General features: G+C 65.3%; 1 protein-coding gene across 1 annotated transcript in view; it reads right to left on the bottom strand.

Moving 5' to 3' along the window:
* Nucleotides 1–24,293, bottom strand: part of LOC104572716 (uncharacterized) — a 59,336-nt gene that overhangs the window by 32,152 nt on the left and 2,891 nt on the right. Inside the window, exons 2-15 of the mRNA XM_088530152.1 lie at nucleotides 22,931–23,045; nucleotides 21,460–21,602; nucleotides 19,883–19,987; nucleotides 18,673–18,795; nucleotides 16,819–17,052; nucleotides 15,301–15,456; nucleotides 14,416–14,601; nucleotides 11,329–11,442; nucleotides 9,850–9,963; nucleotides 8,357–8,590; nucleotides 6,620–6,730; nucleotides 3,881–4,073; nucleotides 2,240–2,385; nucleotides 900–1,013 (exon numbers count right to left, since the gene is read on the bottom strand). Of these exons, the coding sequence (XP_088386278.1) occupies nucleotides 900–1,013; nucleotides 2,240–2,385; nucleotides 3,881–4,073; nucleotides 6,620–6,730; nucleotides 8,357–8,590; nucleotides 9,850–9,963; nucleotides 11,329–11,442; nucleotides 14,416–14,601; nucleotides 15,301–15,456; nucleotides 16,819–17,052; nucleotides 18,673–18,795; nucleotides 19,883–19,987; nucleotides 21,460–21,602; nucleotides 22,931–23,045 (2,088 nt within the window). The remainder of the gene's footprint in view (nucleotides 1–899; nucleotides 1,014–2,239; nucleotides 2,386–3,880; nucleotides 4,074–6,619; nucleotides 6,731–8,356; nucleotides 8,591–9,849; nucleotides 9,964–11,328; nucleotides 11,443–14,415; nucleotides 14,602–15,300; nucleotides 15,457–16,818; nucleotides 17,053–18,672; nucleotides 18,796–19,882; nucleotides 19,988–21,459; nucleotides 21,603–22,930; nucleotides 23,046–24,293) is intronic.

The raw sequence follows: 24,293 nt of genomic DNA, 5'->3' as shown, positions 1-24,293 counted from the left end.
CTGGGGCGCAGTGGCCACCAGGGACCTGGCATGATGCCATGGGCACCCATCCATGAGTGCCACCAGGGACCTGGGATGATATGATGCCATGGGCACCCATCAGGGCACCGGACACACCAGGTATGATGCCATGGGCACCCATCCATGGGTGTCACCAAGCACCTGACACGATGCCCATGGGCACCCACCAGGGCATTGGGCCACCAGAGCCCTGGCACGATGCCATGGGCACCCATCAAGGCACAGAAACCACCAAGAACCTGACACAAAGCCATGGACACCCATCCATGGGTGCTACCAAGCACCTGGCACGACACCATGGACACCCATCCATGGGTGCCACCAAGCACCTGACACGATGCCCATGGACACCCACCAGGGCATGGGGCCACCAGAGACCTGGCACAATGCCATGGACACCCATTCACAGGTGTCACCAAGCACCTGTCACGATGCCATGGGCACCCATCAAAGCACAGAGGCCACCAAGCACCTGAAACGATGAGATGGGCACCCACCAGGGCATGGGGCCACCAGAGACCTGGCACGATGCCATGGGCACCCGTCCATGGATGCCACCAAGCACCTGGTATGATGCCATGGGCACCCATCAAGGCACAGAGGCCACCAAGCACCTGGTATGATGCCATGGGCACCCACCAGGGCATGGGGCCACCAGAGACCTGGCACGATGCCATGGACACCCATCCATGAGTGCCACCAAGCACTTGGCACGATGCCATAGACACCCATCCATGGGTGCCACCAAGCACCTATCACGATGCCATTGACACCCATCCTTAGGTGCCACCAAGCACCTGGCACGACGCCATGGGCACCCTCTACGAAGCGCCCCGTGGCAGTGCCCGCCCCGCTGCGGTGTCCCCGGTGTCACCCACCTGTGAAGGGCCGGGCGCAGAGGCAGCGGAAGGTGCCCGCCCCGGCCACGCAGGTGCCCCCGTTGGCGCAGGGCCTCGACGCGCACTCGTCACCCTCCGTCTCGCAGCGGGCACCTGCGGGGACGGGCACACGGGTGGCACCGGGGACATGGTGGCAATGCCAGGTCTGGGGGGGGGTGGTCCTCAAGACGGGCATGGGGTCCCCAAAGGTGACAGTGCCATGGCACGGGGTCCCCCGGGTGTCCCACAGGTCCCCAGAGAGGGTTAAGGGTCCCCACAGAGGTCTGGGTGTCCCCAGGGTGGCTGGGATGTCCCTGTGGTGATGGCAATGTCCCCAGGGTGGCTTGGGACCCCCCCATGGTGGCCCTGGTGCCCTCAGGGTGGGCCCAGGGTGGCAGAGCACTCGCTGTGGCAGTCCCAGTGTCCCCAGGGCAGGTCTCAGTGTCCCCAAGGCGGTGCCAGTGTCCCCAGGGTGACCAGGTTGTCCCCAGGGTGACTGGGGTATCCCCATAAAAATCCCAGTGTCCCCATTAGGGTCTCCAGGGCGATTGGGACACCCCATGACAGTCCCAGTGTCCCCAGAGGTGTCCAGGTGTCCCCAAGGTGACCAGGTTGTCTCTAGGGCAGTGGGGACACCCCCGTGACAGTCCCGGCATCCCCAGGGTGGTCCAGGTGTCCCCAAGATGGTCCCAGTGTCCCCAGGTTGACCAGGTTGTCCCCAGGGCAGTGGGGTCCCCCCTGTGACAGTCCCAGTGTCCCCAGGGGGGTCCAGGTGTCCCCAAGATGGTCCCAGTGTCCCCAGGGTGCCCAGGTTGTCCCCAGGGCAGTGGGGACCCCCGTGACAGTGCCGGTGTCCCCAGGGTGCCCAGGTTGTCCCCAAGATGATCCCAGTGTCCCCAGGGTGACCAGGTTGTCCCCAGGGCAGTGGGGTCCCCCCCGTGACAGTCCGGGTGTCCCCAGGGTGCCCAGGTTGTCCCCAGGGTGGTGGGGACACCCCCGTGACCGTCCCGGTGTCCCCAGGGTGCCCAGGTTGTCCCCAGGGCAGTGGGGACCGCCCCGTGACAGTGTCAGTGTCCCCAGGGTGACCAGGATGTCCCCAGGGCAATGGGGTCCCCCCCGTGACAGCCCGGGTGTCCCCAGGGTGCCCAGGTTGTCCCCAGGGCAGTGGAGACACCCCTGTGACCGTCCCGGTGTCCCCAGGGCGCCCAGGTTGTCCCCAGGGTGCCCAGGTTGTCCCCAGGGCGGTGGGGACACCCCTGTGACCGTCCCAGTGTCCCCAGGGTGCCCAGGTTGTCCCCAGGGCGGCGGGGATGCGCTGGTGTCCCCAGGGGTGGCCGTACCCCGGTAGCCCTCCTTGCAGGCGCAGCGGTAGCCGTCACCGTGGGGGGCGCAGGTGCCGCCGTGCTGGCAGGGCCCCGACTCGCACCCATGGGTGCTGCGGGCGCACGTGGGGCCGGCCCAGCCCGGCTCGCAGTCGCACACGAAGCTGCGGAGAAGACGGTGGGCACCCAGGGGTGACGGGCACCCAAGGATGATGGGCACCCAAGGGATGGGCACCCAAGGGTGGTGGGCGCCCAAAGGGTGGTGGGCGCCCAAAGGGTGGTGGGTGCCCAAAGGGTAGTGGGCACCCAAGGGCGATGCGCACCCAAGGGTGGTGGGGGCCCAAAGGGTGACAGGCACCCAGGGGTGACGGACACCCAAGGGTGGTGGGTGCCCAAAGAGTGGTGGGTGCCCAAGGATGACGGGTGCCCAAAGGGTGGTGGGCATCCAAAGTGCAGTGGGCACCCAAGGGTGACAGGTGCCAAAGGCCAACAGGTGCCCAAAGGGCGACGGGCATCCAAGGGTGGTAGGTGCCCAAAGGGTGACGGGCACCCAAGGGTGGTGGGTGCCCAAAGGGTAGTGGACACCCAAGGGTGATGGGTGCCAAAAGCCAACAGGCACCCAAAGGGCAATGGGCACCCAAGGGTGGTAGGTGCTCAAAGGGTGGTGGGCACCCAAGGGTGATGGGTACCCAGGGGTGACGGGCACCCAAAGGGCGACAGGCACCCAAGGGTGGTGGGTGCCCAAAGGAAGACGGGCACCCAAGGATGATGGGTGCCCAAAGGGTGACAGGCACCTAGGGGCGACAGGCACCCAAGGGTGATGGGTGCCCAAAGGGTGAGGGGCACTCAGGGGTGACGGGAACCCAAGGGTGGTAGGTGCCCAAAGAATGATGGGCACCCAGGGGCAACAGGCAGCCAAGGATGATGGGGGCCCAAAGGGTGACAGGCACCTAAAAGGCGACAGGCACCCAAGGGTGGTGGGTGCCCAAAAGGTGGTGGGCATCCAAGGATGGTGGGTACCCAAAGGGGGACAGGCACTCAAGGGCAATGGGCACCCAAAGGGTAGTGGGCACCACCACCTCAGCACCCAAGGGAGCAAGGGCAATTTGCCCGAAGACTGATGGGCACCCAAAGGCTGGTGGGCAGCACCACCCAAGGGACCAAGGGTGTCAGGCACCCAAAGGGTGGTGGGCAGCACCACCCCAGCGGTGGTCCCCCCAAGGGACCAAGGGCGATGGGCCCCAAGGGTGATGGGCACCCAACGGGTGGTAGGCAGCACCACCCAAGAGACCAAGGATGATGGGCACCCAAGTGTGGCAGGCACCCAAGGGTGGTGGGTGCCCAAAGGGTGACAGGAGCCCAAGAGTGATGGGCACCCAGGGATGATGGGCACCCAAGGGCAATGGGCACCCAAGGGTGGTGGGTACCCAAAGGGTGACAGGCACTCAAGGGCAATGGGCACCCAAAGGGTAGTGGGCACCACCACCTCAGCACCCAAGGGAGCAAGGGTGATGGACCCCAAGGGTGATGGGCACCCAAAGGGTGGTGGGCACCACCACCTCAGCACCCAAGGGAGCAAGGGCGAAGGGCCCCAAGGGTGATGGGCACCCAACGCCACCACCCAAGGGACCAAGGCACCCAAGGGACCCCGTGACTCACCCGTCGGGCAGGTCGCGGCAGGCGCCATGGGCGCAGGGGCCGCTGCGGCAGGGCTCGGCGCCCGGCTGGCAGAGCGGCGCGCGGGTGCCCGGCGGGCACAGGCAGCGGAAGCCGTTCTCGCCGTCCACGCAGGTGCCACCGCCGCCGCAGGGCTGCGACGCGCACTCGTCGATGTCCACGTTGCACTGTGGGCCTGGGGACACGGCGGGGTGGGCACCCAGGGTGGCACCCAGGGTGGGCACCCATGGTGGGCGCTGGTCTAGGGCCACGGGCATCGTTCCCGGGCTCCACAAGGGCACCATGCATGGGGAATGGCCATGGGCATCCATGGTGGGCACCCATGGTGGGCTCCCATGGTGGGTGCTGTCCAGGGCCAAGGGCATCGTTCCTGGGCACCACAAGGGCATCAGCCATGGGGAATGGCCATGGTGGGTCATGGGCATCTCCCCAGGGCCCTGAGTGGGCACCATCCATGGGGAATGGCCATGGGCATTCATGGTGGGCACCCATGGTGGGTGCTGATCTAGGGCCATAGGCATCGTTTCCAGGTGCCACAAGGGCACCATTCATGGGGAATGGCCATGGGCATCCATGGGTTGGCACCCATGCTGGGCACCCATGGTGGGTGCTGCTCAGGGCCATGGGCATCGTTCCTGGGCACCACAAGGGCATCAGCCATGGGGAATGGCCATGGTGGGTCATGGGCATCTCCCCAAGGCCCTGAGTTGGCACCATCCATGGGGAATGGACATGGGCATCCATGGTGGGCACTCATGGGTTGGCCCCCATGATGGGTGCTGTTCTAGGGTCATGGGCATCTCCCCAGGGCCCTGAGTGGGCACCATCCATGGGGAATGGCCATGGGCATTCATGGTGGGCACCCATGGTGGGCAGTGATCTAGGGCCATAGGCATCTTTTCCAGGTGCCACAAGGGCACCATTCATGGGGAATGGCCATGGACATCCATGGTGGGCACCTATGGTTGGCATCCATGGTGGGTGCTGCTCGGGGCCACTGGCATCACTTGCGGGCACCACAAAGGCATCATCCATGGGGAATGGCTATGGACACCCAGGGTGGGCGCTGATCCAGGGCCACGGGCATCATTCCCGGGCGCCACAAGGGCATCAGCCATGGGGAATGGCCATGGTGGGTCATGGGCATCTCCCCAAGGCCCTAAGCGGGCACCATCCATGAGGAATGGCCATGGGCATCCATGGGTTGGCACCCATGCTAGGTACCCATGGTGGGTGCTGCTCAGGGCCACGGGCATCGTTCCTGGGCACCACAAGGGCATCAGCCATGGGGAATGGCCATGGTGGGTCATGGGCATCTCCCCAAGGCCCTGAGTGGGCACCATCCATGGCGAATGGCCATAGGCATCCATGGTGGGCACCCATGATGGGTGCTGCTCGGGGCCATGGGCATCACTTGCGGGCACCACAAAGGCATCATCCATGGGGAATGGCTATGGACACCCAGGGTGGGCACCCATGGTGGGCACTGATCTAGGGCCATGGGCATCGTTCCCGGGTGCCACAAAGGCATCAGCCATGGGGAATGGCCATGGTGGGTGCTGTTCTAGGGTCATGGGCATCTCCCCGGGGCCCTGAGTGGGCACCATCCATGGGGAATGGCCATGGACATCCATGGTGGGCACCTATGGTTGGCATCCATGGTGGGTGCTGCTTGGGGCCACGGGCATCGCTTGCGGGCACCACAAAGGCATCGTCCATGGGGAATGGCTATGGACACCCATGGTGGGCACTCCTAGTGGGTGCTGTTTTAGGGTCATGGGCATCTCGCCAATGCCTCAAGTGGGCACCATCCATGGGGAATGGCCATGGGCAGCCATAGTAGGCATCCATGGTGGGTGCTGCTCTAAGGCCACGGGCATCGTTCCCGGGCGCCAGAAGGGCACCATTCATGGGGAATGGCCATGGACATCCATGGTGGGCACCCATGGTGGGCACTGATCTAGGGCCACGGGCATCGTTCCCAGGCACCACAAGGGCATCATCCATGGGGAATGGCCATGGTGGGTGCTGTTCTAGGGTCATGGGCATCTCCCCAGGGCCCTGAGTGGGCACCATCCATGGGAAATGGCTATGGAGATCCATGGTGGGCATCCATGGGTGGGCACCCATGGTGGGTGCTGCTCAGGGCCACGGGCATCATTTCCAGGTGCCACAAGGGCACCATTCATGGAGAATGGCCATGGGCATCCATGGTGGGCACTCCTAGTGGGTGCTGTTTCATGGTCATGGGCATCTCCCCAGTGCCCTGAGTGGGCACCATCCATGAGGAATGGGCATCCATGGCAGGCCCCCATGGTGGGTGCTGCTCAGGGCCACGGGCATCGCTCCCCAGCACCACAAGGGCATCATCCATGAGGAATGGCGATGGGCACCCATGGTAGGCACCCATGGTGGGTGATGCTTGTGGCCACAAGGGCATCGCTCATGGGTGCCACAAGGGCATCATCCATGAAGAATGGCCATGGGCACCCAAGATGGGCACCCATGGTAGATACCCACAGTGGGTGCTCCTCAGGAGCCATGGGCATCTCCCCAAGACCCTAAGTGGGCATCATCCATGAGAAACAATGGCGGGCACTGCTGGGCATGATGACCAGAGCCACCACCATGGGCATCTGCCAAGAGCATCTCCCCCAGGTGGCCACGGGCATCTCTTGGGTCCTGGCCACTGGCCAGGGGCACCCCTGGGTGCCCGCCCACCTGTGAAGCCGGGCTTGCAGATGCAGTCGTAGCGGTTGATGCCATCCTGGCACACGCCGTAGTCGCAGGGGTCGCTGGCGCAGTCGTCGAAGTTCACCTCGCAGTTCACGCCTGGCACAGGGGGCACCGCCGGCGTCACCCGGTGCCACCTCTGCCACCCTGCCCGTGTCCCCACTGCACCCAACGCCGTGCCCATCACCCAGCCCGTGCCCTGATGGGACACCAGGACACCCACACCATGCCCATCAAGGTCTCTGTGTTCTGGGGGGCCACCAAGCCATCCAGCACCATGCCCACCACCCTTGCCCTCCTGATGGGCCTCCATCCCACGTGGTACCGTTCTCATCACCTACCTCATCCTGATGGGCCTCCATCCCACATGGTGCCATTCCCACCACGCATGCCATCCTGATGGGCACCATCCTATGTGGTGCCATTCCCACCACCCATACCCTTCTGATGGTCCTCCATACCACGTGGCACCATTCCCACTGCCCTCCCCTCTCAAAAGAGCCATGGTGCCACCCAGCACTGTGTCCATCACCCATGCCATCCTGATGGGCATCCATCCCACAAGGTGCCATTCCCATCACCTACCTCATCCTGATGGACCTCCATCCCACGTGGTGCCAGTCCCACCATCCTAATCTCTCCAACGAGCCCCTGTGCCACCCAGCACCATGCCCATCACCCATGCCATCCTGATGGGCCTCCATCCCACGTGGTACCATTCCCACCACCCATGCCATCCTGATGGGCCTCCATCCCAATGTTGGGAATGTGGTGCCATTCCCAACACCTACCTCATCCTGATGGGCCTCCATCCCACAAGGTGCCATTCCCACCATCCTCCACACTCCAATGAGCCACTGTTTCACCCAGCACCATGCCCATCTCCCATGCCATCCTGATGGGCCTCCATCCCAATGTTGGGAATGTGGTGCCATTCCCAACACCTACCTCATCCTGATGGGCCTCCATCCCACAAGGTGCCATTCCCACCATCCTCCACACTCCAATGAGCCACTGTTTCACCCAGCACCATGCCCATCTCCCATGCCATCCCGATGGGCCTCCATCCCACGTGGTACCATTCCCACCACCCTCCCCGCTCCAATGAGCCCCTGTGCCACCCAGCACCATGCCCATCACCCATGCCATCCTGATAGGCCTCCATCCCACGTAGTACCATTCCCACCACCCATGCCATCCTGATGGGCCTCCATCCCACAAGGTGCCATTCCCACCACCCTTCCCTCTCCAGCGAGCCACTGTGCTACCCATCACTATGCCCATCACTCATGCCATCCTGATGGGCCTCCATCCCAATGTTGGGAATGTGGTGCCATTCCCAACATCTACCTCATCCTGATGGGCCTCCATCCCACGTGGTACCATTCCCATTACCCACGTCATGCTGATGGGCCTCCATCCCACGTAGTACCATCCCCAACAGCCATGCCATCCTGATGGGCCTCCTGATGGGCCTCCACCCCACAAAGTGCCATTGCCACCACCCTGCTCACTCCAACCAGCCCCCGTGCCACCCAGCACCATGCCCATCACCCCTGCCATCCTGATGGGCCTCCATCCCACGTGCTGCCATTGCCACCCCCCTCCCCACTCCAACGAGGCCCCGTGCCACCCAGCACCGTGCCCATCACCCATGCCATCCTGATGGGCCTCCATCCCACGTGGTGCCATTCCCACCACCCATGCCATCCTGCCGGGCCTCACCCGAGGTGCCGGGCGGGCAGACGCACTGGTAGTGGTCGATGCGGTCGATGCACTTGGCGCCGTGCTGGCACGGGCTGCTCTGGCACTCGTCCAGCTGCGCCTCGCAGCGGGCGCCCGTGTAGCCGGGCGCGCAGGCGCACGCGAAGCCGCCCACGGCGTCCACGCACGTGCCGTGGTGGCACGGGTCCGGAGAGCAGTCGTCCACGTCGCGCTCGCACTGCGCCCCTTCGAAGCCTGGGTGGGTGGGGGGCACCCGTGGGTGGGGGGCACCCATGGGTGGTAGTGGGGGGGATGCCCTTTGGGTGGGAGGCATCTCCAGATAGGGCTCATGGGCATGTGGGGACACCCATGGGACAGGGGTGCTGGTAGAAGGAGCACCCATGGGAGCATCGATGGGCATTGGGAGGAGCAGAGGGGGCACCCTCGGGTGGGGGCACCTTTGGGTGGGGGGGGACACCCTTGGGTCGGAGGCCTCTCCAGGTAGGGCTCATGGGCATGTGGGGACACCCATGGAACAGGGGTGCTGGCAAAGGGGCATCTATGGGATCATCAGTGGGCATTGGGAGGAGCAGAGGGGGCACCCTTGGGTGAGGGGACACCCTTGGGTGGGGGGCATCTCCGAGTAGGTGGCATGAGCATGTGAGGACACCCGTGGGACAGGGGTGCTGGCAAAGGGGCACCCATGGGTGCATGAATGGGCACTGGGAGGAGCAGAGGGGGCACCCTGGGGTGGGGGGGCACCTTTGGGTGGGGGGGACACCCATGGGTGGGGGGCACCCATGGGTGGGGGGGGGTACCTCCAGGTAGGTGGCATGGGCATGTGGGGACACCCGTGGGATAGGGGTGCTGGTAGAGGGAGCACCCATGGGAGCATCGATGGGCATGGGGAGGAGCAGAGGGGGCACCCTTGGGTGAGGGGCATCTCTGGGTAGGTGGCATGGGCATGTGGCGACACCTATGGGACAGAGGTGCTGGTAGAAGGAGCACCCATGGGCACATTGATGGGCATGGGGAGGAGCAAAGGGGGCACCCTTGGGTGGGGGACACCCTTGGGTGGGAGGCCTCTCCAGGTAGGTTGCATGGGCAGGTGGGGGCACCCATGGGACAGGGGTGCTGGCAAAGGGGCACCCATGGGAGCATGAATGGGCATGGGGAGGAGCAGAGGGGGCACCCTGGGATGGGGGACACCCATGGGTGGGGGTCACCTCCAGGTAGGTGGCATGGGCAGGTGGGGACACTCGTGGGACAGGGGTGCTGGCAAAGGGGCACCCATGGGAGCATCGATGGGCATGGGGAGGAGCAGAGGGGGCACCCTGGGGTGGGGGACACCCATGGGTGGGGGGTACCTCCAGGTAGGTGGCATGGACATGTGGGGACACCCGTGGGACAGGGGTGCTGGTAGAAGGAGCACCCATGGGAGCATCAATGGGCATGGGGAGGAGCAGAGGGGGCACCCTTGGGCGGGGGGCACCCATGGGTGCCGGGGGACTCACCCTCGGCGCAGCGGCACTCGTAGCCGTTGGGCCGGTCCAGGCACTTGGCGCCGTTGTGGCACGGGGTGCTGGCGCACTCGTCGATGTCCGTCTGGCACATGGGGCCCGCGAAGCCTGGCACGGCCACCCGCGTCACCCGCGGGCCCCACCGTGTCCCCAAGGCACCCACGGCCCCCGGCTCCTGCGTGCTGGTGTCCCCAGGGGGCTGCTGTCCCTGGTGTCCCCAGGGTGCCCGGTGTCCCTGGGATGCCCGTGTCCCTGGTGTCCTCAAGGAGCCCAGTGTCCCCAGGGTGACCAATGTCCCCAGGGTGCTCATGTCCCTGGTGTCCCCAGGGTGATCCGTGTCCCCCAAGACACCTGGTATCCCTGAGGTGTCCCTGTTCCCATGTCCCTGGTGTCCTCAAGGAGCCCAGTGTCCCCAGGGTGACCAATGTCCCCAGGGTGCCTGGCATCCCTGAGGTGCCCGCGTCCCTGGGTGTCCTCAAGGAGCCCGGTGTCCCCAGGGTGACCAGTGTCCTCAGTGTCCCCAGGGTGCCTGGCATCCCTGAGGTGCCCCTGTCCCCATGTCCCTGGTGTCCTCAAGGAGCCCAGTGTCCCCAGGGTGACCAATGTCCCCAGGGTGCCTGGCATCCCTGAGGTGCCCGCGTCCCCGGGTGTCCTCAAGGAGTCCAATGTCCCCAGGGTGCTCATGTCCCCAGTGTCCCCAAGGTGATCAGTGTCCCCCAAGACACCTGGTATCCCTGAGGTGTCCCTGTTCCCATGTCCCTGGTGTCCTCAAGGAGCCCAGTGTCCCCAGGGTGACCAATGTCCCCAGGGTGCCCGGTGTCCCTGAGGTGCCCATGTCCCCGGTGTCCTCAAGGAGTCCAGTGTCCCCAGGGTGCTCGTGTCCCTGGTGTCCCCAAGATGCCTGGTATCCCTGAGGTGCCCCTGTCCCCATGTCCCTGGTGTCCTCAAGGAACCCAGTGTCCCCAGGGTGCTGCTGTCCCTGGTGTCCCCAGGGTGAGTGGGGTGCCTGGTGTCCCTGAGGTGCCCATGTCCCTGGGTGTCCTCAAGGAACCCAGTGTCCCCAAGGTGCTGCTGTCCCTGGTGTCCCCAGGGTGATCAGTGTCCCCCAAAATGCCTGGTATCCCTGAGGTGCCCCTGTCCCCATGTCCCTGGTGTCCTCAAGGAGTCCAATGTCCCCAGGGTGCATCCTGGTGTCCCTAGGATTCCTGGTGTCCTTGAGATGCCCGTGTCCCCAGGGTGCCATGTCCCTGCTGTCCTCAAGGAGCCCAGTGTCCCCAGGGTGCCATTCCCCCCTGTCCCTGTTGTCCCTGAGGTGCCCAGTGTCCCTGGGGTGCCCGGTGTCCCTTAGACTCCCGATGTCCCCAGGGTTCCCGATGTCCCCAGGGTTCCCGGTGCCCCCAGGGTTCCCAGCATTCCCGGTGCCCCTGGAGTTCCCGGTGTCCCCAAGGTGTCCCCAAGGTGTCCCCCGCTCACCGGCCGGGCAGGAGCAGCTGAAGCCATTGACGCCGTCGCGGCAGCGGCCGCCGTTGACGCAGGGGCTGCTCTGGCACTCGTCCACGTCCAGCTCGCAGAAGGTGCCACTGAAGCCTGCGGGTCCCCGTGTCACCACCGCGCCCGGCCGTGCCACCCCCCTGCCCAAGGACACCAGGACACCCCGCCAGGAGGTCACCCCGCAGGGCCGGTGGCCGTGCCAAGGCCAGGGGACGGTGCCAGGTCCCGTGCCAGGCGCTGGGGACGGTGGCAGTCGCGTGGCCGGTCCCGTGCCAGGCGCAGGGGACCGTGCCAGGACAGGGACCCCCTGAAGCGGGGCCAGGGGACAGTGCCAGGACAGGGGACCGGGCCAGCTCCCATGCCAGGGACAGGAGGTGGCAGCCACCCCGTGCCACGTCACCTACCGAGGCAGGGGACCATAGCAGCCCAGGGACCTGTGCCGGGTCCCATGCCAAGACAGGGGACGGTGCCAGCTCCCATGCCAGGGACAAGAGACAGTGACAGCCCCACTGCCAGCTCCTCTACCAACACAAGGGACCGTGCCAGGTGCCACAGGAGGGACAGGAGCTGGCAGGGCAGCTGGCACAAGGTTGTCACCAAGACAGGGGACGGTGCCAGGTGCCGTGACAAGAAAGGGACCGTGCCAGGTGCCACAGAGGGGACAGGAGCTGGCAGAGCAGCTGGCACGAGGTGGCCACCAAGACAAGGGGATGGTGCCAGCTCCCATGTAGGGGACAAGAGATGGTGACAGCCTCATTGCCATCTGAGTCTACCAAGGCTAAGGACAGTGCTAAGTGCCATGACAAGACAGGGGACGGTGCCAGGTGCCGTGACAAGAAAGGGACCGTGCCAGGTGCCACAGAGGGGACAGGGGCTGGCACGAGGTTGCCACCGAGGCAGGGGACGGTGCCAGGTCCTACACCAGGACAAGCCACAGCAGGACCAGGGGACGTCACCTGGGGCTGAGGCCGAAGCCAGGGGCAGATGGGGCCACCAGGAGCCTCCGGGTAGTGGATGAGGGTTCGGGTTTAGGGTTAGGGCTTAGGGTTTAGGATTTAGGTTTAGGGTGTAGGGTTGGTGAGGGTGTAGGGTTGGTTAGGGTGTAGGGTTTGGGGTTAGGGTTAGGGTGTAGGGTTTGGGGTTAGGGTTAGGGTTAGGAATTAGGGTTTGGGTTTAGGGTTAGGGTTGGTTAGGTGTAGGGTGTAGTTTTGGTTAGGGTGTAGGATTAGAGTGTAGGGTCAGAGTTTAGGATTAGGGTTTAGGGTGTATGGTTTAGGGTTTAGGGTTAGGGTGTAGGGTTGGTTAGGGTGTAGGGTTGAGAATTGGGGTGTAGGGTGAGGGTCTAGGGTTTATGGTTAGGGTGTAGGGGTTGGGGTGTAGGGTGCGGGTGCCGACGCTCACCAGCCATGCAGATGCAGGTGAAGTGCCTGATGCAGTTTAGGGTGTAGGGTTAGGGTGTAGAGTGTAGGGATGGTTAGGGTGTAGGTTTGGTTAGGGTGTAGGGTGCCCGGGCGTGGGTGCTCACCCGCCATGCAGATGCAGGTGAAGTCCCCAATGCCGGTTAGGGTGTAGGTTTGGTTAGGGTGTAGGTTTGGGTAGGGTGTAGGGTCAGGGTGTAGGGTTGGTTAGGGTGTAGTGTTGGGGTGTAGGGTGCCGGTGCTCACCCGCCATGCAGATGCAGGTGAAGTCCCCGATGCCGATTAGGGTGTAGGGTTGGTTAGGGTGTAGGGTCAGGGTGTAGGTTTGGTTAGGGTGTAGGGTGGGGGTGTAGGGTGTCCGGGTGCTCACCCGCCATGCAGATGCAGGTGACGTCCCCGATGCCGATTAGGGTGTAGGGTTGGTTAGGGTGTAGGGTCAGGGTGTAGGTTTGGTTAGGGTGTAGGGTGGGGGTGTAGGGTGTCCGGGTGCTCACCCGCCATGCAGATGCAGGTGAAGTCCCCAATGCCGATTAGGGTGTAGGGTTGGTTAGGGTGTAGGTTTGGTTAGGGTGTAGGGTGGGGATATAGGGTGTCCGGGTGCTCACCCGCCATGCAGATGCAGGTGAAGTCCCCAATGCCGGTTAGGGTGTGGGATTGGTTAGGGTGTAGGGTGTAGGGTTGGGGTGTAGGTTTGGTTAGGGTGTAGTGTTGGGGTGTAGGGTGGCCAGGTGCTCACCCGCCATGCAGATGCAGGTGAAGTCCCCGATGCCGTTTAGGGTGTAGGGTTGGTTAGGGTGTAGGTTTAGGGTGTAGGGTTGGTTAGGGTGTAGGGTCAGGGTGTAGAGTTGGTTAGGGTGTAGGGTGGGGGTGTAGGGTGTCCGGGTGCTCACCCACCATGCAGATGCAGGTGAAGTCCCCGATGCCGTTTAGGGTGTAGGGTTGGTTAGGGTGTAGGGTTAGGGTGTAGGTTTGGTTAGGGTGTAGGGTTAGGGTGTTGGGTTGGTTAGGGTGTAGCGTTAGGGTGTAGGCGCTCACCCGCCATGCAGATGCAGGTGAAGTGCCCGATGCCGGTTAGGGTGTAGGTTTGGTTAGGGTGTAGGGTTGGGGTGTAGCGTTAGGGTGTAGGCGCTCACCCGCCATGCAGATGCAGGTGAAGTCCCCGATGCCAGTTAGGGTGTAGGATTTGTTAGGGTGTATGGTTGGTTGGGGTGTAGGGTGTAGGGTTGTGGTGTAGGTTTGGTTAAGGTGTAGGCGCTCACCCGCCATGCAGATGCAGGTGAAGTCCCCAATGCCAGTTAGGGTGTAGGGTTGGTTAGGGTGTAGCGTTAGGGTGTAGGCGCTCACCCGCCATGCAGATGCAGGTGAAGTCCCCGATGCCGTTTAGGGTGTAGGTTTGGTTAGGGTGTAGGGTTGGGGTGTAGGGTTGGTCAGGGTGTAGCGTTAGGGTGTAGGCGCTCACCCGCCATGCAGATGCAGTTGAAGTCCCCGATGCCGGTTAGGGTGTAGGGTTAGGGTGTAGGGTTAGGGTGTAGCGTTAGGGTGTAGGCGCTCACCCGCCATGCAGATGCAGGTGAAGTCCCCGATGCCGGTTAGGGTGTAGGGTTGGGGTGTAGGGTTGGTCAGGGTGTAGCGTTAGGGTGTAGGCGCTCACCCGCCATGCAGATGCAGGTGAAGTCCCCGATGCGGTCCAGGCAGGTGGCCTCGTTGCGGCAGGGCCCCGACAGGCACTCGTTGACGTCGGTCTCGCAGCGCGGCCCCGCGTAGCCCCGGCCGCAGCGGCACTCGAAGGAGCCCTGCGTGTTCACGCAGCGCCCAAAGTGCTCGCAGGGGTTGGCACCTGCCCGGGGGGGCGGCCCCGCGGGGGTCAGCGCGGCGGGGACACCCTTGGGTGCCACCGCGCCACGGTGGGACCGGCCGGGTGGAGGGCACTGTGTGTAGGTGGCCTCCCATGCGGGTGTACCCAGCACCCATGGGTGTCCTCCAAGCAGAGGTGCCCACCACCCATAGGTGTCCCCCATCCAGGTGTGCCCACCACCCATGGGTGCCCAAAACCCAAAGGGGTCTCCTATCCAGGTGTGCCCACCACCAATGGGTGTCCTCCAAGCAGAGGTGCCCACCATCATAGAACCCATGTGTGTCCAAAACCTAAGGGTGTCCCCTATCCAGGTGTGCCCACCACCAACGGGTGTCCTCCAAGTAGAGGTGCCCACCATCATAGCACCCATGGGTGCCCAAAACCCAAAGGTGTCTCCTATCCAGGTGTGCTCACCACCCGTGGGTGCCCAAAACCAGAGGGTGTCCCCCATTCCGCTGTGCCCACTACCCATGGGCGACCAAAACCTAAGGGTGGCCCCTACCCAGGTGTGCCCACCACCCATGGGTGCCCAAAACCTAAGGTGTCCCCCATTCCTCTGTGCCCACCACCCACAAGCGCCTGCCACCCAAAGGTGCCTCTTCCCCAAACCAACAGCGCCCTCCCCCACCCAAGGACGCTCCCCCACCCAAGGGTGCCCCCCTCCCAAGGGTGCCCGCGCACCGATGGAGCACTCGTCGACGTCCTGGTCACAGGCGCCGCCGGTGAAGCCGGGCGGGCAGGTGCAGATGGCGCGCCCGTTCACGGGGTTGGTGTCACACACGGCGTCCTCGTGGCACGGGTTGCTGACGCACGCGTCGTCCAGGTGGCACAGCAGCCCTGCCGGGGCACCCATGGGTGTCAGCGGCGCCCCGTGGTGCCACCCGCACCGGGGGCTCCGGGGTGGGACCTTGGTGGTGGCTTTGGGGTGCCACCATGGGCTATAGGGGCCTTGGGGTCACTCATGTCATGGGTGTCCACTCTATGACATGGGTGCCCCTACCCCATGTTGGGTGCTTCTGCCCCACTCCATGGGTGTCCACCCCATGCCATGGGTGCCCGTACCCCATGCTGGGTGCTCCTGCCCCATGTCATGGGTGTCCACCTCATGCCATGGGTGCCCCTTTCCCATGTTGGGTGCTCCAGGGTGCTTCTTCCCCATGTCATGGGTGTCCACCCCATACAATGGGTGGCCCTACCCCATGCTGGGTGCTCCAGGGTGCTTCTGCCCCACACCATGGGTGCCCACCCCATGCCATGGGTGCCCCTAAGCCATGTTGGGTGCTTCTGCCCCACACCATGGGTGTCCACCCCATGCCATGGGTGCCCGTACCCCATGTTGGGTGCCTCTGCCCCATGCCATGGGTGCCCATCCCATGCCATGGGTGCCCCTTTCCCATGTTGGGTGCTCCAGGGTGCTTCTGCCCCATGTCATGGGTGTCCACCTCATGTCATGGGTGCCCCTACCCCATGCTGGGTGCTCCAGGGTGCTTCTGCCCCACACCATGGGTGTCCACCCCATGCCATGGGTGCCCCTTCCCCATGTTGGGTGCTCCAGGGTGCTTCTGCCCCATGTCATGGGTGTCCACCTCATGCCATGGTGCCCCTACCCCATGTTGGGTGCTTCTGCCCCACACCATGGGTGTCCACCCCATATCATGGGTGCCCCTAAGCCATGTTGGGTGCTCCAGGGTGCACCCCTGGAGGTCACCTTGGTGACCTTCCCCATGTCATGGGTGTCCAACCCATACAATGGGTGGCCCTACCCCATGTTGGGTGCTTCTGTTGCATGTCATGGGTGTCCACCTCATGCCATGGGTGCCCCTAAGCCATGTTGGGTGCTCCAGGGTGCCTCTGCCCCATGTCATGGGTGCTTCTGTCCCACACCATGGGTGTCCACCCCATATCATGGGTGCCCCTACCCCATGCTGAGTGCTCCAAGGTGCCATCTACCCCATGCCAGGGGAGGCCACCACATATCTAGGGTGCTCCAAGCTGCCTCCGCCCTACACCAGGGCACCCCAGGGTGCCTCTACCCCATGCCAGGTGGGTCCACCCCATGCCAAGAACACCCCATGCAACGGGCGCCCACCCCACGCCACCACAACCACCAAGATGCCCCCCACAACCACCATCCCCAGACTCAGGCGGTGGCACCCCAAGGCACCCAGCTCCCCACCGGCACCCAAGGGTGCCCCGTACCCGTCTTGCCCATGGGGCAGGCGCAGTAGAAGGAGGCGACGCGGTCGTGGCACGTGGCGCCGTGGAAGCACACGGCGGTGGCACAGTCGTCGATGTTCTCGCTGCACGCGGCGCCCGTCCAGCCGTTGACGCACACGCACGTGTGCCCGCCCTGCGTGTTGAAGCAGGTGCCGCCGTTGTGGCACGCGTTGGGCTGCAGCTGGCACTCGTCAACGTCCTCGGTGCAGAACTGGCCTGGCGGGGACGGGGACAGCGACGTGGGACAGGGGCTGGGTGCACGGATGGGTGCTGGCAACCTGTGCTGGCACCCCAGCCTGGTGCCCACCACAGTGCCCACCATGGTGACCTTCTAGGTGCTGGCACCCCATGCATGGTGCTCTGCACCCAACCTCCTGCCCATCATGGTGTCCATCTTGGTGACCCTCTAGATGACCCTCTAGGTGCTGGGACCCTGTGCGTGGTGCTCTGCACCCAACCTGCTGCCCATCATGGTGATCACCCTGGTGACCCTCTAGATGCCCATCTGGGTACTGCCACCCTGTACATGGTGCTCTGTGCTCACCATGGTGACCAACTTGGTAACCACCTTAGTGACTCTCTAGGTGCTGGCACCCCGTGCATGGTGCTCTGCACCCAACCTGCTGCCCATCATGGTGCCCATCGTGGTGCCCACCTTGGTGACCCTCTAGATGCCCATCTGTGCACTGCCACCATGTACGTGGTGGTTTGCACCCATCCTGGTGCCCATCATGGTGACCAACTTGGTGACCCTCTAGGTGGTGGCACCCTGTGCATGATGCTCTGCACCCATCCTGGTGCCCACCTTGGTGACCCTCTAGATGCCCATCTGGGTGCTGGCACTCCATGTGTGGTGCTCTGTACCAAATCTGCTGCCCATCATAGTGCCCATCCTGCTGCCCACCTTGGTGACCCTCTAGATGCCCATCTAGGTGCTGGCACGAAATGCATGGTGCTCTGCACCCAACCTGCTGCTCACCATGGTGCCCATCTTGGTGACCCTCTAGATGACCCTCTAGGAGCTGGCACCCCGTGCATGGTGCTCTGCACCCATCCTGGTGCCCATCCTGGTGCCCATTCTAGTGCCCACCTTGGTGACCCTCTAGATGACTATTTGGGTGCTGGCACCTCATGCATGGCGCTCTGCACCCAACCTGATGTCCACCATGGTGACCAACTTGGTGACCCTCTGGGTGCTGGCACCCCATGCATGGCGCTCTGCACCCATCCTGATGTCTACCACGGTACCCACCTTGGGGACCCTCTAGGTGGTGGCACCCCGTGCATGGTGCTCTGCACCCAACCTGCTGCCCATCATGGTGCCCATCTTGGTGACCCTCTAGGTGCTGGCACCCCATGCATGGTGCCCTGCACCTATCCTTGTGCCCACCTTGGTGACCCTCTAGATGCCCATCTAGGTGCTGGCACCCCATGCATGGCGCTCTGCACCCATCCTGATGCCCACCATGGTGACCAACTTGGTGACCCTCTAGATGGTGGCACCCCGTGCATGGTGCTCTGTACCAAACCTGCTGCCCATCATGGTGCCCATCTAGGTGACCTTCTAGGTGCTGGCACCCCATGCATGGTGCTCTGCATCTATTCTGCTGCCCACCTTGGCGACCTTCTAGGTGCTGGCACCCCATGCATGGCGCTCTGCACTCAACCTGCTGCCCATCCTGGTGCCCATCCTGGTGTCCACCTTGGTGACCTTCTAGATGCCCATCTAGCTGCTGGCACCCCATGCATGGCGCTCTGCACCCATCCTGGTGCCCAGTCCTTCACCCATCCCCATGCCCGGCCCCCCGCACCCCCTGGTGACCCCCGAGCACCCACCTGTCCACTCAGGTGGGCACTGGCAGTTGTAGGTGTTGACGCCGTCCACGCAGGTGCCCCCGTTGAGGCACTTGTGCCCGGGACAGTCGTCCACGTTGACCTCACACTGCTGCCCCGTGAAGCCTGGGGGCACCCATGGGATCAGGGCGCACCCGGCACCCCCCAAACAGTGCCAAGGACCCCCCATGGGTGCCAGGGAGACCCCATGGGTGCCAGGGACCCCCAGGGATCCCTATAGGTGCCAGGGACCCCCCAAGAGGTACCATGGACATCCCCATGAGTGCCAGGGACTTCTATGGGTACCAGGGATCCGCAAGGACACCAAAAGGCATCAGGGACCCTCCATGGGTGCCAGGGAGCCCCCATGGGTGCCAGGGACCCCCCAGAGATCACTATGGGTGCTAACGACACCCCCATGGGTGCCAGGGACCACCAGGGATCCCTATGGGTGCCAAGGAACCCCAATAGGTGCCAGGGACCCCCCAATAGGTACCATGGACACCCCCACGAGTGCCAGGGACTTCTATGGGTGCCAGGGATCCGCAAGGACACCAAAAGGCACCAGGGACCCTCCATGGGTGCCAGGGAGCCCCCATGGGTGCCAGGGAGCCCCCAGAGATCACTATGGGTGCTAAGGACACTCCCATGGGTGCCAGGGACCACCAGGGATCCCTATGGGTGCCAAGGAACCCCAATAGGTGCCAGGGACCCCACAGATCGCTATGGGTGCCAGGGACATCCCCACGGGTGCCAGGGACACCCAGAATTTCCAACTGGTGCCAGGGACCCCCAAGGGATCCAAATGGGTGCCAGGGATTGCCCCACTGGGTGCCATAGACACCCCCATGGGTGCCAAGGACCCCCAGGGACCTCCCACTGGTGCCGGGGACCCCTTGGGGTGCCAGGAACCCCCCAGGGGACCCAAATGGGTGCCAGGGACCCCCAAGAACCTCAAAGGGGTGCCAGGGACCCCTGATGGGTGCCAGGGACCCCCAGGGACACCCCATGGGTGCCAGGGACGCCCAAGAACCCCTGATGGGTACTGGGGACCCCCAGGAACCCCAAACTGGTGCCAGGGACCCCCAGGAACACCCCATGGGTGCCAGGGACCCCCAAGGACCCCCTGATGGGTACCAGGGACACCCAGCAGCCCCCAGCGAGCCCAGCCCACGCCCCCCCCGCCCCGAGGGGCCCCGGCGTCCGGGCTCACCGGGCAGGCAGAGGCAGCTGAAGCGGCCGCCGGTGCCCGCGCTGCAGCGGCCGCCGTGGGCGCAGGGCGACGACGCGCAGGGGTCGGGCACCGAGCAGTCCTGGCCTGGGGGCAGGGGGGGGCACCCATGGGTGCTGGGGTCTCCCTCGGGACCTCCGGGACCCCCTCCCACCTCCCAGGGAGCCCCCAGGGATCCATCCCAGGAACCCAAGGGCACCCCCCAGGATCCACCTCCCGCCCCACGGGGACCCCCCCCGCAGCACCCCGGGGACCCCCAGCCCCATGGGGACCCCCTAGGGACCAATCCCAGGACCCAGAGATCCCCCCCAGCACCCCAGACCCCATAGGGACCAATCCTGGGACCCTGTGGACATTCCCCAGCACCCCAGGGACCCCCCAGCCCCATGGGGACCCCCTAGGGACCAACGCTGGGATGCAGAGACCCTCCCCAGCACCCCAGAGACCCCATAGGGACCAATCCTGGGACCCTGTGGACACCCCCCAGCACCCCAGGGACCCCCCAGCCCCATGGGGACCCCCTAGGGACCAACGCTGGGATGCAGAGACCCCCCCCCAGCACCCCAGAGACCCCATAGGGACCAATCCTGGGACCCTGTGGACACCCCCAAGCACCCCAGGGACCCCCCCAGCCCCATGGGGACCCCCTAGGTACCAACCCTGGGATGCAGAGACCCCCCCCCAGCACCCCAGAGACCCCATAGGGACCAATCCTGGGACCCTATGGACACCCCCCAACACCCCAGGGACCCCCCCAGCCCCATGGGGACCCCCTAGGTACCAACCCTGGGATGCAGAGACCCCCCCCCCCAGCACCCCAGAGACCCCATAGGGACCAATCCGGGGACCCAGAGATTCCCTATGGACCAAACCTGGGACCCAGGGACCCCATAGGGACCAATCCGGGGACCCTGTGGACACCCCCCAGCACCCAGGGACCTCCCCCTGCCCCATGGGGATCCCTTTGAGACCAACCCTGGGACCCCCCCAGCATCCAGGGACCCCATAGGGACCCCCCCAACCCCATGGGAACCCCCCCAGGGATGAATCCTGGGACTCTATGGACCCCCTCCCAGCACCCCAGGGACCAACCCCAGCACCCAGGGACCCCATAGGGACCAACCCTGGGACCCTAGGGACCCCCACCCAGCACCCAGGGACACCCCAGAGACCAATCCTGGGACCGCAGGGACACCCCACAGACCCCCCCTCAGCCCCATGGGAACCCCCTCCAGGGATGAATCCTGGGACTGTATGGACCCCCCCTCCCCAACACCCAGGGACCCCCTAGGGACCCCCCCAGCCCCATGGGGACCCCCCAGGGATGAATCCCGAGACTCTATGGACCCCCCTCAGCACCCCAGGGACCAACCCCAGTACCCAGGGAGCCCCCCAGCACCCGAGGGACCCCCCCCCCCAGCCCCATGGGGACCCCCCAGGAATGGAATCCCGGGACTCTATGGACCACCCCCCCCAGCACCCCAGGGACCCCATAGGGACCCCCCAGCCCCGTGGGGACCCCTCTCCGGACCCCCCCAGCCCCATGGCCCCCCCCTCACCGCGGAAGCCGGGGGGGCAGGCGCACTCGTAGCGGGGGGCCCCCCCGCGCAGGCTGCTCCGGCAGAGCCCCCCGTGGGCGCAGGGGGACGGGGCGCAGGGGTCCCGCACGTGGCAGCGCTGGCCCAGCCGCCCCGGCGGGCACCTGGGGGGGGGCACCCAAGGTCACCCCCCCCCGAAGGTGTGTGGGGACCCCCATGTCCCTGTGGGTGCAGGGGGCATCGTGGGTGTGGGGGGGGCACCCACTGTAACCTCCCCAATGGCGTGTGGGGACCCCAATGTCCCTGTGGGTGCAGGGGGCATCGGGGGACCCCACATGGGTGCGGGGGGGAGAACCCAATGTCACCCCCCCCCCCAATGGCATGTGGGGGCATTGAGGGCCCCCCCATGTCCCTATGGGTGCAGAGGGGCTTTGGGACCACCCTCCTGTGTCCCTATGGGTGTAGGGGGGCTTTGGGGGACCCCACATGGGTGCAGGGGGGGGGCACCCAGTGTCACCCCCCCCCAATGGTGTGTGGGGACCCCCCATGTCCCTGTGGGTGCAGGGGGCATCAGGGGACCCCACATGGGTGCAGGGGGGCACCCAATGTCAGCCCCCAATGGAGTGTGGGGGCATTGGGACCCCCCCATGCCCCTATGGGTGCAGGGGGGCTTTGGGGGACCCCATATGGGTGCAGGGGGGCACCCACTGTCACCCCCCCCAATGGTGTGCAGGGGCATTGGGACCCCCCCATGTCCCTATGGGCGCAGGGGGGCTTTGGGGGACCCCTCCTGTGTCCCTATGGATGCAGGGGGGCTTGGGGGACCCCAGATGGGTGGGGGGGGGGCACCCACTGTCACCCCCCGCAATGGCGTGTGGGGGCCCCAATGTCCCTGTGGGTGCAGGGGGCTTTGGGGGACCCCACATGGGTGCGGGGGGGCACCCACTGTAACCCCCCCAATGGTGCAGGGGGGCATTGGGGGACCCCTCTTGTGTCCCTATGGGTGCAGGGGGGTTTTGGGGGACCCCACATGGGTGCACTCAATGTCACCCCCCCAATGGCGTGTGGGGGCCTTGGGCCCCCCTATATCCCTATGGGCACAGGGGGGCTTTGGGGGGGACCCCTCCTGTGTCCCTATGGGTACTGGGGGGTTTTGGGGGACCCCAGATGGGTGTGTGAGGGGGTACCCAGTGTAACCCCCCCAATGGCATGTGGGGGCCTTGGGCCCCCCCATATCCCTATGGGGCTGGGAGATGGGGGTGGGAGGGGGTGTTTGAGAGGGGGGGGGGGTCCCAAAGGTGGGGGGGGCACCCAAGGTGGGGGAGGGGAGGTGGGGCAGGGAGGAGGAGCCATGGGGAGGGGGCACCCATGGTGGGGGACAGGCCCATGGAGGGGGTGACCTAGGGGGGGTGTCACCTATTGGGGAGGGTGTCACCTATTGGGGGGGCTGTTGTCACCCCTTGGGGGGTGTCACCTATTGGGGGGGTGTCACCTATCGGGGGGGTCCCCATGGGGGGTCACGCACACGCAGGCCGCCCGCCCGTCCTCCTGCAGGACGCACTGGCCACCGGCCTCGCAGGGCTCCGTCCCCTCCGGACACGGCAGCGCTGGGGGGGGACAGGGGGGTCAGGGCACCCCCGGGACCCCCAGGTACCCCCGGGACCCCCCCACATCATCCTGAGCACCCAAGGGACCCCCTGGAACCCACAGGACCCCCCAGGAACCCCCATATCCTCCTGAGCACCCAAGGGACCCCTCGGAACCCCCAGGACCGCCCCACATCCTCCTGAGCACCCAAGGGACCCCCTAGGACCCCCTGGAACCCACAAGACCCCCCAGGAACCTCCCACATCCTCCTGAGCACCCAAGGGACCCCCTAGGACACCCTGGAACCCACAGGACCCCCCAGGAACCTCCCACATCCTCCTGAGTACCCAGGGGACCCCCCAAAACCCACAAGACCCCCCAGGAACTGCCCCCAAACTCCTGAGCACCCAGAGGACCCCCAGGTACCCCTGGGACCCCCCCAGGAACCTCCCACATCCTTCTGAGCACCCAAGGGACCCCCTAGGAACCCCTGGAACCCACGGGACCCCCCAGGAACCTCCCACATCCTCCTGAGTACCCAGAGGACCCCCCAAAACCCACAAGACCCCCCAGGAACTGCCCCCAAACTCCTGAGCACCCAGAGGACCCCCAGGTACTCCGGGACCCCCCAGGACCCCCCCACATCCTCCTGAGCACCCAAGGGACCCCCTAGGACACCCTGGAACCCACAGGACCCCCCAGGAATCCCCCACATCCTCCTGAGCACCCAGGGGACCCCCCGGAACCCACAGGACCCCCCAGGAACCCCCCACATCATCCTGAGCACCCAGGGACCCCCTGGACCCCCCTCCAACACCCCAGGGACCCCCAGAGACCCCCTGGAGCCCCCCACCCGCCTGAGCACCCAGGGGACCCCCCGCAATCACCCCAGCACCCAGGGGACACCCCCAACGCCATGGGGTCCCTTAGGATCCCTCGGGGACCCTCAAGGACCCCCCCCCCAGCACCCAGGGATCCCCTGAGCACCCTGGGGACCCCCAGGACCCCCCAGCACCCAGGGAAGCCCCGAGCACCCCAGGGACCCCCATGACCCCCCCCCAGCACCCAGGGATCTCCTGAGCACCCTGGGGACCCCCAGGACCCCCCAGCACCCAGGGATCTCCTGAGCACCCTGGGGACCCCCAGGGCCCCCCAGCACCCAGGGGACACCCCGAGCACCCCAGGGACCCCCATGACCCCCCCCAGCACCCAGGGAACCCTTGAGCACCCTGGGGACCCCCCCCCAGGAACCCCCCTCCCCGCCGCCT

The sequence above is a fragment of the Tinamus guttatus genome, unplaced genomic scaffold (genome assembly GCF_059628265.1).
Source record: "Tinamus guttatus ecotype Peru unplaced genomic scaffold, ASM5962826v1 Tinamus_guttatus_pri_ptg000359l, whole genome shotgun sequence".
In the NCBI taxonomy this organism is placed as follows: domain Eukaryota; kingdom Metazoa; phylum Chordata; class Aves; order Tinamiformes; family Tinamidae; genus Tinamus; species Tinamus guttatus.
Note: the sequence above shows the minus strand (reverse complement) of the source record. Positions and strands in the feature narration are given on the sequence as shown.